General features: G+C 35.6%; 1 protein-coding gene across 2 annotated transcripts in view; it reads left to right on the top strand.

The window, feature by feature from the left end:
- The window catches only part of TBC1D22A (TBC1 domain family member 22A), a 146,429-nt gene extending 140,750 nt beyond the window's left edge, over positions 1-5,679 (top strand). Inside the window, exon 13 of one of the 2 annotated variants that reach the window (XM_083859536.1) lies at positions 2,994-5,679. In XM_083859536.1, coding sequence (XP_083715662.1) covers positions 2,994-3,122 — 129 coding nt within the window. In that variant the 3' untranslated portion in view covers positions 3,123-5,679. The remainder of the gene's footprint in view (positions 1-2,993) is intronic. The other variant, XM_083859537.1, reaches the window with a different exon arrangement.
- Positions 5,680-13,968: the final 8,289 nt, after the last annotated feature.

The raw sequence follows: 13,968 nt of genomic DNA, 5'->3' as shown, positions 1-13,968 counted from the left end.
TACAGCCAAAATGTAAACAAACATTGGATTGGGATTTTAGAAACCCCAGCTCTGATGATGATCTCCTGGCTGCCCTGATTCTTCAGCCAGGTGTCATCACAATACCATTTAAATTAAGCAGAAAACAAAACTCTTCCGGGAATGTCTTACAAATATTGATTTTTTAGACTCAGTTTTCTTCTGAAATAGACCAGGCAGTTTATCACCTACAAGTTTTTAATGGGAAATATTAATTCACATTATGATTCATTCCATTTCAAAGAGTACCTCATATTTTAATACTGTTGTGGATAGGAAAATGAATCTAAAAAGTCAGTATGTATGCCTTATTTGTACATGCTGCTTAGTAGTTCCTGTTCATCTGTTGGCAAAAAAAATAAGAATGATAATTAAAAGTAAATTAGTAAGCTCGAGTCACTTGTAGTAATTCTTGCTCTTTTTTGTCTTTTACTTGTCGTGTGGTCTTGTAAATATTAAGTAGTGTAATTAATTTGTACAATTCTTCAAATCCAAAGACTTTATTTGGGGGTTTTGATTGTTTCTTTATAGCAGTTTCCTTATTTCCAAAGAATGCTCAATATGCAGCAATAAAGGCAGCATGATTTTCTTTAACAATTAAAGAAAAATAAATTTTTCTTATTTAAAGAAAATAACATTTTCTTTAGTAAGGTTTTTGCCAACTTTTTTTTTTTTTTTTAAGGATGTAAACTTTATTTCTATCTGAGCAAGTTTTGAAGCTCTGTAATAGATTACAGGAACATAAGCTTTATCTTTAGACAGTCATACAAGTAGTATGTTTTTGGCCAGTTACTTTACTTGGATTTATAACATATATTCAGTAGTCAGTATCAGTCTTAGACTTTGGTCTTTTTCCTTGCTAACAGTGGCAAAATGCCCACTCAAACAGAACTAGACTTGGACAGTCAATGCATTATTCTGCCATTTATTTATATATTTGATTCAGATGAAAATTATTATCAAATTTGAAATTAATGGTAGAAGTATTGAACTAGTTCATCACTAACAGTACTATTTCAGATTTGGAGCTATATGTTAAATTTCAAGTAGCATGGGCATCAAAGGTATAGTCTTTGGATGTTCCAAAGCCCAAAGAAAACCAAAGCCCAAAAGAAAACCAGAACACTGCTCCAGCAATATGAATTATTTGAACTAGTTTACACCAGAAGTCTGACCCAGAAAAGTATTGAGACTACAAACAGTAAAAGAGGTAATTTCACAAAGCTCACTGAATTAATTGCTGTGTCTTAGGGCTGCTTGAAAGTTACTTTTGTAAAAGGAGAAAAGAACTTTCATGGAGGTAGGCATTTATGATCCCTCCACACAACCCTCCTACTCTCTACTGCTAATTTATTAATTACAGTTATCAGCATAACTGTCAAATAAGTACATAGAAATTTTTTTTAAAGAGTGGGATTTTGACAATTGTACAATACTTTGTTAAAAATGTGTTCTCTCAAGTGTAATAGAGATATTCTCATGCTAACTCTGTTGTATTACTACTTATTATTCATAATTAAATATACAGTACTGCTCAACTTCTATAATTTCTCTTTTCATATTACAAGAACCAGTATAGCAAAACCGTGAAATAGATGGAGTCAAAATAATTTTCTCACAAACACAAAGAAATCATTTAATGTTAATTTCTGCTCCTGGCTGTTTCCTAAAATCACTGAATCCTTGCTAAGGGCTTCTACAGCCATCTTCTATGAAAACAGGTGCAGAGGAGGAAGAAAGAGGAACAAGAAAAATAAGACTCTTATGAAGAAGAATGATTTCCCTGGGTACTTATACATGATACTGCAGGATTCTGATTTATAATAAGATAATGGCAGTGGTTTTAATTGCATTCTTGTTCACTAATTTCTGATCTTTAGATAAACCTTAACAGACATACTCACAGAAAAATATACACATCCTCACAAATACATATGCATGTATACAAATGTGCACAAATTTTCTGCATTTTTTCTGCGAAAAAAGAGCAACCTAGAAGACACAAGCAGGCTTAACAACTTCACTTATTCCTAAGATTGCCTTATACCTCCCATCATAAAAATTCACATTCATTTTGTTGTGATTCATCAAAACCTTCTCTTTTGCTGTTTTGCCACAGTTTATCAAAATAATTAAAAGCATGAGACAGGTGATCTGCTCTATGGAAATTTTCAAATGTGGCCTAGAGTAGTTTTTGCATCACATTTGAGGGTTTCTGACCTTATGGGTCACTAGTTTTCTTTCTTTAAAGAGCAAACTAACTTCCTGAGTTTAGTCAAAATATGAGCCTTATAAAAATTGTCATTTGCATGAAGTCAGGAGACAATTTGTGGAAGCTGATCTTCCAAAGAGTCCTCTCAGAGCTGGCAGGTTTCAGCCTACAGGTGAGGATTTGAGGCTTTGTGCTGCTGCGGATCATGGTGGATTTTGATGGGTGTTCATCAGAACTGAATGTAGAGGCACTGTCCCAGTGAGCTTCTTGTTACCTCTGATTCTGGGCTTAGGCTTCTTGGAAGTGAATTTCACCTATACATTATCTTTGCATTTGGTGTGAGAGAATCCCAGACTTAGGGATTCCCTCTAATCATCCATAATTTTGAAAATGTATCCAATTGTATAACTTCATGCCCTGGACCATAAAAATAGTTTGGATATGTAACAACACAGATTATTTTTCTCAAAAAAAAAAAAAAAAAACCCCAAAAAAAAAACACCACCAAAAAAAAACCCCCACCCAACTAATAAATAACATATTTCAGTTACAATTACTAGCAGGTTTCTGAACTGAAAGGTTGAATAGCAAGTATCTATGTAAAAATCACTAAAGCTAATTGGATCTCAGGTTTGTTTGGGATACAGAGGTGCTACATGAGTGGTTGCTTATAAATGATCATTGTATAAGTAATACATAGTTATTACAGTGCTATTTGAAAAAAATATACTTACTTCTTTTTTCTTTTTTTCTTTTCAATTAGGAGTTACTGATATTTTTACAGAATTTGCCCACAGTACACTGGGGAAATGAAGACATCAGCGTACTCCTAGCAGAGGCCTACAGACTGAAGTTTGCATTTGCAGATGCCCCCAATCATTACAAAAAGTGAATATAAAGAGACAGAAATCATTAGAACTATTGTGTTCTGCAGATTTATGGCATCTGTTGTTCTGGTTATGCTTTCAGCTCATTGCTCTTTCATTTGAAGTAAGATGACCATTAAAATTCTGTTAGAATTTGCAGAATGAGAACAGAATACCAAAGAAGTGGACAAAGCAGGATATCGAGCACTGAATGAACTTAAAAGTGAATTTTTTTGCTTAGCATGAAATATGAGTTCAGAAGTCTTATAATATAATTTTCTTCTTTTTTCCCTTCTCTAAATAGGAGAATTGTAGTCTGTCTTACTTATGTTGGGCAATTTTTCTATATATTTTAGACTTAAAACTACTTATGGAATGATTTTGTCATTACTTCAATGTCACCTGCCATGACTTTATCAGCCAGTTTTGTTCATTGAAATTTATCTGCCTTGAGTTGCAAAAATGAACTCATACAGGCCATATGAGACAGCAAGGACTGTGCTTTGAGGTCTGGTTATAACTCAAAAGACACTGATATTAGCACACCATCTGTTGTTTTTCCATTGAATTAGGTTAGAATACTCCCATAATATAAGAATATAGAAGGTTGCAATGGAAATTGTTGGCATTTTTCTAAACACTATTCAGTCTTGAAGGATGTTATAGAAGCTTTTTAGCCATAAAAAGGAGTTACTTAAAGCTGAAGACTCATCTATTACACTGAAATAAATCCCTCTCAATACATTTTGGAGTGTGCTTTAAAATAGTGAATTAAACAGAAGGCATGGTCTTTTCAAAGTAATTAAAGTTTCTCTTTTAAGGCCTTGCAATTTTTCAGCATGAAAGTTCACTTTTAAGAAATGTATTAAGGAGCTTGGTTTACAAAGCAAGATTTTTTTTTCTCAGTTGTTGCCTTATTCTCCATTTCTAGCAAGTTAGAAAAGGAAAATTAATAGATCTTTCCAAAGCTTTTTTGTTAAATAATTTAATACCTTTTTTTTCCTGATTATTCAGAGGAAGAGAGCTAGCTCCCAATAACAATAACAGTAACTGTATACTCAGATTGCTTATGGGTCATTAGCAGAACAAAATCCTCTGTGAGTTTATAGACTAAAATTACTATTTCCTCATATAACCATAGGATACCGAATAATTTCTTAAAACTTACATAATTTAAGCACTGTTTTTTTTCAAGAAATATTTTCTGATAAGAGTTCTAATTTGCTCTGTTGGATGTAAATAGCTCATATTAATTTGTGCCTACCATACCCATGAAGGTTATGAAGTGTGGGAGTTGCAATAAGCAATACACTCAAAAGTTCAAACTTGTTGTTCCTCGGTTTGATTCTTAAGTTGCAGAGTGTTGCACAGAAAGTGTAGTGCACTTTTAAGTTTGGGAAATAAAAAAACCTTCAAGAGATTTTCTCTTATGAATTGTTAGTGGAAGATTATTTTCCACTTCTTAAAAATATGTAGATACATATTGAAGAGAACTTTCTAAATGTGTTACTTACATTACTTGTTTTAGGGGCCTTAGTTCTTCACACAGACTTTGAAATAATTAAGTGTTTCAGGGTAAATAAAGTAAAATACATTTTTACCAACATGTGATTATGAGACCATCTGTATTTTAAAAGCATATGAAATATTTGGTAGAAGATAAAAAGGAGAATTATTTCAGAAGCCAGAGTGTTTGGCAACCAGGATGCATTTCTTTTCCAGTGGCATCAGCCGGGTGTTTCAGTTGTGATGGATACAGGGTCAGGCCTCCCAGATGGCTGCATTTGTGCCTGGAATGTGTAGTGGATCTGTGCTTCCTACATGTCTGTGTACTGCTTTCTGTAACTTCAGTTTGTGGTCTAATGTATCAACATTTATGTTTACAAAGAATGTCATATTGTGCCTAACAGTGTCTACCAATAACAGAATAAAAGAAACATGAAATCTATGACCATTTGCTTTAAACTTGGTATCTGCAATCATTTGTTAATAGAAATGCATATTATTGTAACGAGAGAAGACAACACAGCATTAACTGTTGTAAGGGTTTTCTATAATTAACTTTTTTCTATTAAGACATTATTTCGGTAGTTACATGTAACATGGAAAGTTGACCCAAAGTTGTCTGCTGTGTCAGATGCTCCTGCATAACCTTTCTGGGACTGGATATATAAAATTTCCTTCATTGGGTCCACATAAGTTGTCTGCTATGTCTTCCAAATTCAGCAGGTACCTCTTACTTCCCTTGGAAGGAAGTATTGCCATTAGAGGTCACATTTACTATTGTGTCTGTGTCAGAAGTTGAATACTGTACTTGAGCACATTGCTTTTTAAGGATAGTGGGAAGTTTCCTAATATAATACCAATGTTTATTTATGTAGATATAGACTTTTCTGGAAAATATGATATAGATATATAAATAACATTTATATATCTATACAGATATGAGTAGTTCTCAGTAAATAGAAGGCCGACATTTCTGTAAAATTTAAAATTTTTATCAAAAGCCCACACATTAAACAATTTTGCATCTCAGGTAAAATGTCATTCCAAAAAAAAAAAAAAATTGCATAGAAAAGGAAATAGCGTTATTGTTATTACATCCCTTGTAGTTAGTTTTTTCAAAATTCAAGATTCTGAATATTATAACATTCAAGATTCTGAATATTATAAAATTTCTTTATAATATGTATTTTCTTATGAAGGAGGCATCTCGACACATCACTAGTGAAACCAGGCAGTAATTTCCTAGAACTCATGTGAAATATTGAAGTTGCAGTGTCTGAAATGCGTGTTAAATAATTTCTGTAATAAAAATTTAAACTAGAATGTATAATATAAAAAAATTTATGGCTACAGAATTTGAAAAATGTAAATAATAAATTAGTTAACTGTGTAAATACAATACATGGAGTAAGATAGAAATGTAAGTCGAAATCTTATGTAACTCTGTAATATGTTACAAAAAATTAGTTTCATTATTTTTTGGCACAGTTCCATATGGAAAGGCCTGTTAATTTGTTTTTAATTTCATAACTACAGAATAGAACTATCTGAAGTTCCACTGTATGCTTCTGACAAACATTACCACTGAGGCACTGGTTAAAACTGTAAAACTGGTGAAAGATGAGGAAATAAACACATATTTATAAAGTGCTATATAGAGTGGAGAGCTTGTGTTTATTGTTTTCTTCCAACACATTGTGCCCTGCGCCAAAGCACGGGTTGGGTGTGTGTCGCTGTAGGACACAAAAGACTCCAAATATTTCAGAAGGCAAAGAGTATAGAAAAAGAAGGCTTTATTGTTTAAATTCTTACAATCTTTTATAAGGTGTTCTGATACAGACTTAACATGATTGGTGAATAGGAATGACACCTCTCTAATGTCATTGGTTAAACTAGAGAAATGGCAAATGCTAACTAGCTGGACAAAGATTGTTTTGAGAAAGGATAGTTGTTTGCCGAGATTGTTTTGAGAAAAAGCTTTCTTGAGAAACTTTTCCTTAGGAAAAAGTTTGCAGCTGCTAGCAGGCTAAAATCTCTCAGGCCCTCAGGTGTGTTTCTGTTTTACAGTCTCAAAAGCCTTTCTCACAAGAGGAAATGTGTTAACAGAACCTCAGTTCTCAGTTAAATTTCTGCCACTCTCTGCTTGTGTATCTTGTAGGTTTTGCAAGTCAGTAATACAAACAAGTTCCAAGGATGTGTCTGTGCATAGACCATGTACATACAGGGTACTGAGCATTTTCTGGGAAAAGCAGATGTAGATAGATTTGACACCACAGCAGAATTAAACTGAAGAGAAAGTGGAGCAAATCAGGGCAAGGTGCACAGAGGAGGCACAGAATTCTGTATGACTCTGAGGGTGCAGAAGAAGGGGAAACTTCAGCTCATAGTGAGGAAACACTAAACAGCTGATACAGTCAATAAGACCTGGAAACTAAAATGATTTAAGCAGATTAACTATCAGGGAGAGATATCATATATATGTGTATACGTATATGTACGTGTACACATATATGTAGCTCAAGTATCTTATGTCAGGAAAGCTACTGAGTGACTTCCAATAATCCAATGTGTCTGGTGAGAAAATATACATGGAAGGCAAAGACAATAACTCTGCTCTTTAGAACTCCATACCACATTCAGGAGAAAAGAGACAGGGATGCAGAGGCAGTCTGTCTGTTATGTGCTTGAATGACAATGTATTGTAATCATGCTGTTTTCTCACCTTGAATTAAACTTGTGTTTCATTATCTGCTATAATCCTCTAAAGATCCTGCATAAAAGCAGCAATGGGAGATATTTCAAATTGTCTTTTCAAAAGCAGAAGAGATCAAGAAGGTGGAGTAAAGGCCCAAGGGGTCACAAGATATGTGGGGGTATTTGTTGATTTTCTTGTGCAAAAGGAGCCCTGGAAAACTGATATTCTGGGCAGATGGAGGACTTTCCATGGATATAAATGTGAAGTACATCAAAAAGGACTTTCTGAAAATCTGATCTGTGCTTCAGGTCACTTCCTCCTTGAAAACAGAGTGGAGTGGAAGATAAGTACTTTGTAGCACATTAAATTCTTTGGAGATCGGAAGAGGAGGTGAGGTGGAAAAGCTCCCAGTCCAGTGATCACTCAGGCAAGAATTCTGTGCCATGGGAAAGAACTGCAGCTCAAGTGCTTCTTATCACTGTATGATGGAGAGTCAAGTTCCTGAGCAATTTAATTCCAGATCATTTGCATTTTTATAAGTTAAAGCTAAAATCTTGCATCCCATCTAATTCCTTAAGCTTAGTGTAGCTGAGGCAGCACGGGAGAAAATAATTAAATTGCTATGGCATTATATCAAAGACTCTTTTAACACTTCAAAGTCTTCTGTGTGGAGCCCACAGGAGAGTCAATGCATGTGCCAGAAATGAGAGGCTGAGAGATGTGATGCTAGAGAAAACCTCTCAGAGACAGGTGCTCTGAAAATTGAGCTTTTCCTGGCCACAAGAATTTCCTACAAGCTTCCAAAGGAGAATGAATGTGCACAGTACATGGTTATTTGAACTGGACTTCCACATTTGTCCTTGTAATCAGGCTTCCACATCAGAGAAAATTAAAGTCTGAAATTGCAACCAGCATGGACAGAGGTGCTTGAAAACTCATGCCCCAGGCACAAACTGAACTACATTACAGTTATTCATTTTGTTCCTAGTACAGAATCATCTAGAAAGGTAAGTCAGAAATGGCCAAAAGTTCTAGCAGAAGTGTATTTCAATGTCTGTTGATCAGTCTTTGTTATCAAATCAATCAAGATTTAGTATAGGTATTTCTCTGATTTCCCTGTTTTCTATCCTTCAGAACTGAGATCTCATTTCTGTGAGATCTGGACTTGGGGATCCAATCCACTTTATTCCAGAAGTTTCTTATCCAACCATCACTTACTTGTGCCTTCTCAGAGATCCTCCTCATGGGAAGAACACTCTGAAATTTAGAGCAATAGAAGAAAAAAACCTCTCACCCAACAAAACCAAACCGGGAGAATAGAGGAGTTTTATTCCCATTAATTTCTTATTTCCAGAAAGGAGAAAACATGCCTCTTGGGGTATTTAGACAACTTTATCCTTAAACGCAGGATGCAATCTCTTACATAGAGCTTTTTTGAAATTCAGCTTGTGTATTTTCATATATTTCCACCTTCATCCAGAAAGATCTGAGATTTCCAGTGAACAGTTCCTGCTACCAGCCCATTTGATCAATTCTGTTCACTCTTTTAGCAGCAGAAATACAAAATACATAGCTGTCATGACAACTCACAGGAGGCAATGAGATACCCAGGCTTATCAACAGTTAGATGGCTATCTCTCTCATAACACCTCATTCAAACAGCAAACAGACTTGGTAATTTTTCATCTCTTGTGATCAAAAAAGAAGTCTGTAGCTCCAGCTCAAAGCTGTGCTTGTAGAAGCACTTTCAGACTGCAGCTAACAATAAACTATATATCTGGAGAAAGAAATTTAGTCCTATACTTACCTCAAGTAAGTAAGATCAAGTAAAAACTTTTCCTAAGACATCAACAAGTATTTGCTGCAACTTTATTATAGAATAAATTGCCTCATGCAAATAAATAATTCAGCTTTTGCATGCAGAAATGAATAAAGTTGTCATATCAGTAAAGAAAATTTTCACTGTTATATTTTCCCCCAGATATTTTACTATTATTGCATCAGTGAAAAATTCTATATAAATTTTAAAAAGGAGTACTTTTCTCTCCATCACTGTCATCAAATACAGGGCATCAAGCTTGTTCACATTCAGGTGAAGCAGCCATTGCATTCTCAGTAAAGAAACTTTATGTGAATGCTTTGATGGTAAGGGCCAGCCTGTTGCATGTGCAGTCATCCTCTGGGTTGTAATAGCTATTCCAAATAATTCAAATCATACTGGATAATATTGTCTCTGTTATCTGTGAAAGAGTAATAAGAAAAAGTCCATCTCTTCTATTCCAAGGACATCTGTTCAGTTTTGAAACTGAACAGTCAGTATGGAAATGCTCTGAAAAGAATATATTTTATATATAATATGCATATATAATATTAGTCATTTTTCATATCAATTTAAGTTAAATTGATATGAAAATCAATTTAAGCATTCCCCATGTAGGTGTATTATAGTAAGCACAAAATATTTGTTTTGGCAGGGGGATATCAATGGACTAAAGATTTAGTGTTGGATAAGTAGTAACTTTGCTGATTTATGCAGGTTACTATCTCCCCAGTCTTACAGTATGTCAGAAAAGGAGAGACATCTCCATCTGAGCTTTTGTCACACTCCTTTTGTAGCCGGGGGAGAGAATTAGGTCTTTATTTCCAGACCACAGAATGTTCTGACTTGGAAGGCACCCACAAGGATGTTGAAGTCCACCTCTTATGTGAATGACCTGTTCAGGACTGAACCCACACCCTTGGTGTTGTTTGCACAGGCTCCAGCCAGCTGACCTCATGCCCTTCAAGGTGCCATTGCCTCTGCCTCTGAGTACACCCTGGACTGTGCCAGGTGCCAGAGCCAGGTCCTGCTGCCCCCAACACACAGAGAATGTGGAACTTTTGGAGCGAGTCCAGAGGAGGAACATGAAATTTATAAGGGGACTAGAACACCTCCACTATGAAGACAGATTGAGAGAGCTGGGGCTGTTCAGTGTGGAGAAGACTGTGTGGAGACCTCACAGCAACCTTCCAGTATCTGAAGGGGGAAGCTGGAGAGGGACTCTTCTTCAGGAACTGTAGTGACAGAACAAGGACTAATGGGTTCAAACTAAAAGAGGGGAAATTTAGGTTAGATATGTGGAAGAAATTCTTCACTGTGAGGGTGGTGAGGCACTGGAACAGTTTGGTCAGAGAAGCTCTGGAGGCCTTCTCTGTGCTCAAGTGCTCAAGGCCAGGCTGAATGAGGAATTGAGCAACCCGGTCTAGTGGAAGGTGTCCCTGCCTATGGCAGAGGGCTTAGAACCAGATGATTGAAGATTCCTTCCATCCCAGATCATTCCATGATTCTGTGATTCTAAGTGAGTGACTCCCAAAAAGTTTTCGGTCTCTCCACTGGCTCTAAAGGTGCCCAGAGGACAAATAGTGGACATCTATAAAGTGTTGTCAATGTTGCCAGTTTGGTATTTTGAAGTGGCTGCTACAACTGCAGTTTGAAACAGCATTCCTGTACATAAATCAGAAAGAATCACAAGCTGTCTCAGACACATTCTTAAAATGCACTCTTGAATTTCAAATCTTATATTCATTCTCATGGCCCAAATAAGTTATAATCTGCAGCTCACATTGGCTTGTTTGCTGCAGCTACTGTACTGTGACATCAACCTAAGGTAAGCTTCAGCTCCAGCTAGATGGTGGCGCAGCCCATTAGCTTGCTGTTATATTTGCTCTCTCTCCTGCTGTGAATAAACTATAGCCCTGTAGCACAGACAGAGATAAAACTTAGTATCCTTGCATGCAAATTGAAATGAGTGGAAAAACAAATGTTGACAAATTACTTCATTTTAAAATGGAATCTTTGCACTGTGATCTTCCTCCTACCGCTTGTTATGTAAATAAACGGTATAAGCTGCTAAGTAAAATGTATAGGACACAAATTCCCATTCTGTCTAACCAAAAGTAATAGTAATGGTTTGGTTTACTCTTCCTATTTAAGTAGCATGCAAACTGTATAATCTGTTATCCAGACAGTAAGGAAGATAAAGATCCTACCTCACAGAATGGAATGTGCAGAGCGCTACAGGGAGTGTTGGCTGGGATGGTGATATCTGATAGGGACTGAGGACTTGACAAATGTTCAGAGGAGGCCCTGCTTAGCTGACCAGATTTCCAGTACACAAATTAGTGTGAAATACATTCACTTCATATACCTGCATGTTTCTAGGGAATACAGTATGTTAAGAACAAAATGGCCTGATGGTGTCCTGACTGAATGTGTTCTTTATTAAAACAAACAAACAAAAAAAATAAACAACCCCCCCAAATAAGTAACCCACCAGTAGCATATAATCAATCCATGGGATAAACAGAGTAACTTCATTGTTGTGAAACAATTGATGAAGTACACTGATTTCAAGCATCAGTATTAGCAATGGAAAAATTGGAGGCTATTGCTGAAATTTAGAATGAATCCAACAGTTATCTGAGAACTACCTGCATGTGATAGGTGACACATCATGTCTGCATATTAGAAGTTAGACTAAGTTCTCAGAGCTCTTTTAAACCTTGCATTCTTTTTTATGAGTGGGTTTGTATTTTTATTACCGTGCCTGGAGAAAAGGCAAACTTTGATACCAAGGTCTTCAGAAATGGCAAGTTTCCATGTCATCCCCTCTTTAGTTTAGAAACCCATCTCTGTATCAGATCCCAGACAGTCCACTTTAAATTGTTGTTCCTCAACTAAATTAATAACATCAATCTTTTGTCTTGCTATTTGCATACACTGATTGTATTTTATACGATGTTCTTGTAAAGTATTGATGTAGAAAGTTTCTGTAAGAAAGCACAGGTACTCTTAATTTCAAATTATCAAGTGGAGCTAGGGGAAAATACATCAAGTTTTATTGAGCAGGAACATTGTGAAGATGCCTCTTTTCATTCTGAATTATTGCTTCAGTTCCTTAAATTGCTCTGGGCTCTTTATGTAGATTTTGTTAGATTTCTTTCTAACTGGCAGGAGAAACCCAATTTCCCTCTAACTTTGAAGATACCAGGAATGGTTGGAGGAAAATGGTGGTTAGAGGGCATAGATGCTATAATTGGTAACATATTGTGGAACTCATGTAATCTACCTGTGAGTGATATCTATGGATTGATACCACCCCAACAAATAGAAATTGGTTTCAAACAGTATAATTTTGGGGTCCCGAGGGCCGACATATATCCTGGACAACCTCTTAGAGATTAGTAAATACTACCAGCAAGGTTTTAAACTCAGTTCAAAAGGCAATTCCGCAAAGCATTTGTGTGTACTCTTGAAGTTTTTGTCGAATTCAGTTTTGGGCCCTAGGTGTTAGAACTGTAAAAGAATCTTCCTAATCTGTCATTATATGCGGTAACTTTATATTGCATACATCAAATATATTTGAGAGTTTAGTAACAACACAAGCATTAACCTCCACTTTTTTAATAATTATCTTTATAAGGTTGGTTGTTTTTTTTTTTTTTTTTTTTTTTTTTTTTTTTTTTTTTTTTTTTTGTTTTTGTTTTTGTTTTTTTTTTTGTGTTTTTTTTTTTTTTGTTCACTGGCTTTTAAGGCACACTAACAGGAGCTAGAGAATGAGAAAATGATTCAGCATCATCTTATGGCTTATTAAAAAAGGAAGTGATTTAAACTTCAGAAAAAAATGGTGAGTCTCTTTTTTTGGTTGGCCTGAGTGAAAGAAAGTGTCATTTCAGGAAGCCAGGTTCCAATTACAAGATTCTTTTTTATTGAATGAAATAAACAAATTCACACAAAAAAACAACAACAAACTTGATAGATCTGAGACAGCTCATAGCATAAGAGCAGCCTGAATGGGGACTAAGTGTTCCTTATGTTTAAAGTGTAAATTAATTTTCTCTCTAGAGAAATGAAGTAGCTCAAAGCTATGAAAATCTCATATGTGAACAAGGACTATTAAAGAAACTGCCAGTTAAGACGACTGATGGAACAAATACAGCAGAGGAACAACATTGAAATGTATGATGATTAGGCAAAATAGATCAATAAAACCCAAATATATCTGGAATTTTCCTACCTACAATAGAAGATGAAGAGAAATAGCTTGAAAACTATCCAAAACCAGAAATACCACTCCCTTCTGTAGAAGAAAAAAGGAAAAAAGGATAGACAACATTTAATCTGATTGGGTAATCTGTTGAAAGGAAAGCTGTCCAATACATCTCTAACCAAATAAAGATATTGACTATTTGATTGTCTTGGATATCAGGATAAAGAAAGAAAGAAGGCAAAGCATATTTTTGAAGCAGCTCTCTTGTCGCCCAACAGATATTATTCACAGTACCACCTTTAAACAGCCAGTTTAGTGCCTACTTTGCTCAGTGGATCCCTTTAAGTTGCATCCAGGGACAAAGATATGTCCTGCTCCCAGTCACTGAGGACAAGTGCCAAGAACTGAGATGGATTAGCCAGCTACATGAAAATGGGCAATAGGAAGACTTCTCTTTCCTACTCCATTCCATTGCTGAGGGAAAATATAAAGAATAGCTGACATAGGTCTTCTGCTACTTAAAATAGAATTGTCTTCAGGACCTTTTCCTTGCTAATGAAGAACATCCCTTGGGGCAGTTTGGAGATTCTTGTATTATAGCTCTGTAATGTAGATATCTTACATTTTAATAAAATATGCTCT

Source organism: Zosterops lateralis (genome assembly GCF_965231275.1).
Source record: "Zosterops lateralis genome assembly, chromosome: 4".
In the NCBI taxonomy this organism is placed as follows: Eukaryota; Metazoa; Chordata; class Aves; order Passeriformes; family Zosteropidae; genus Zosterops; species Zosterops lateralis.
The sequence above is the reverse complement of the archived record's forward strand: the minus strand, read 5'-3'. Positions and strand labels throughout refer to the sequence as shown.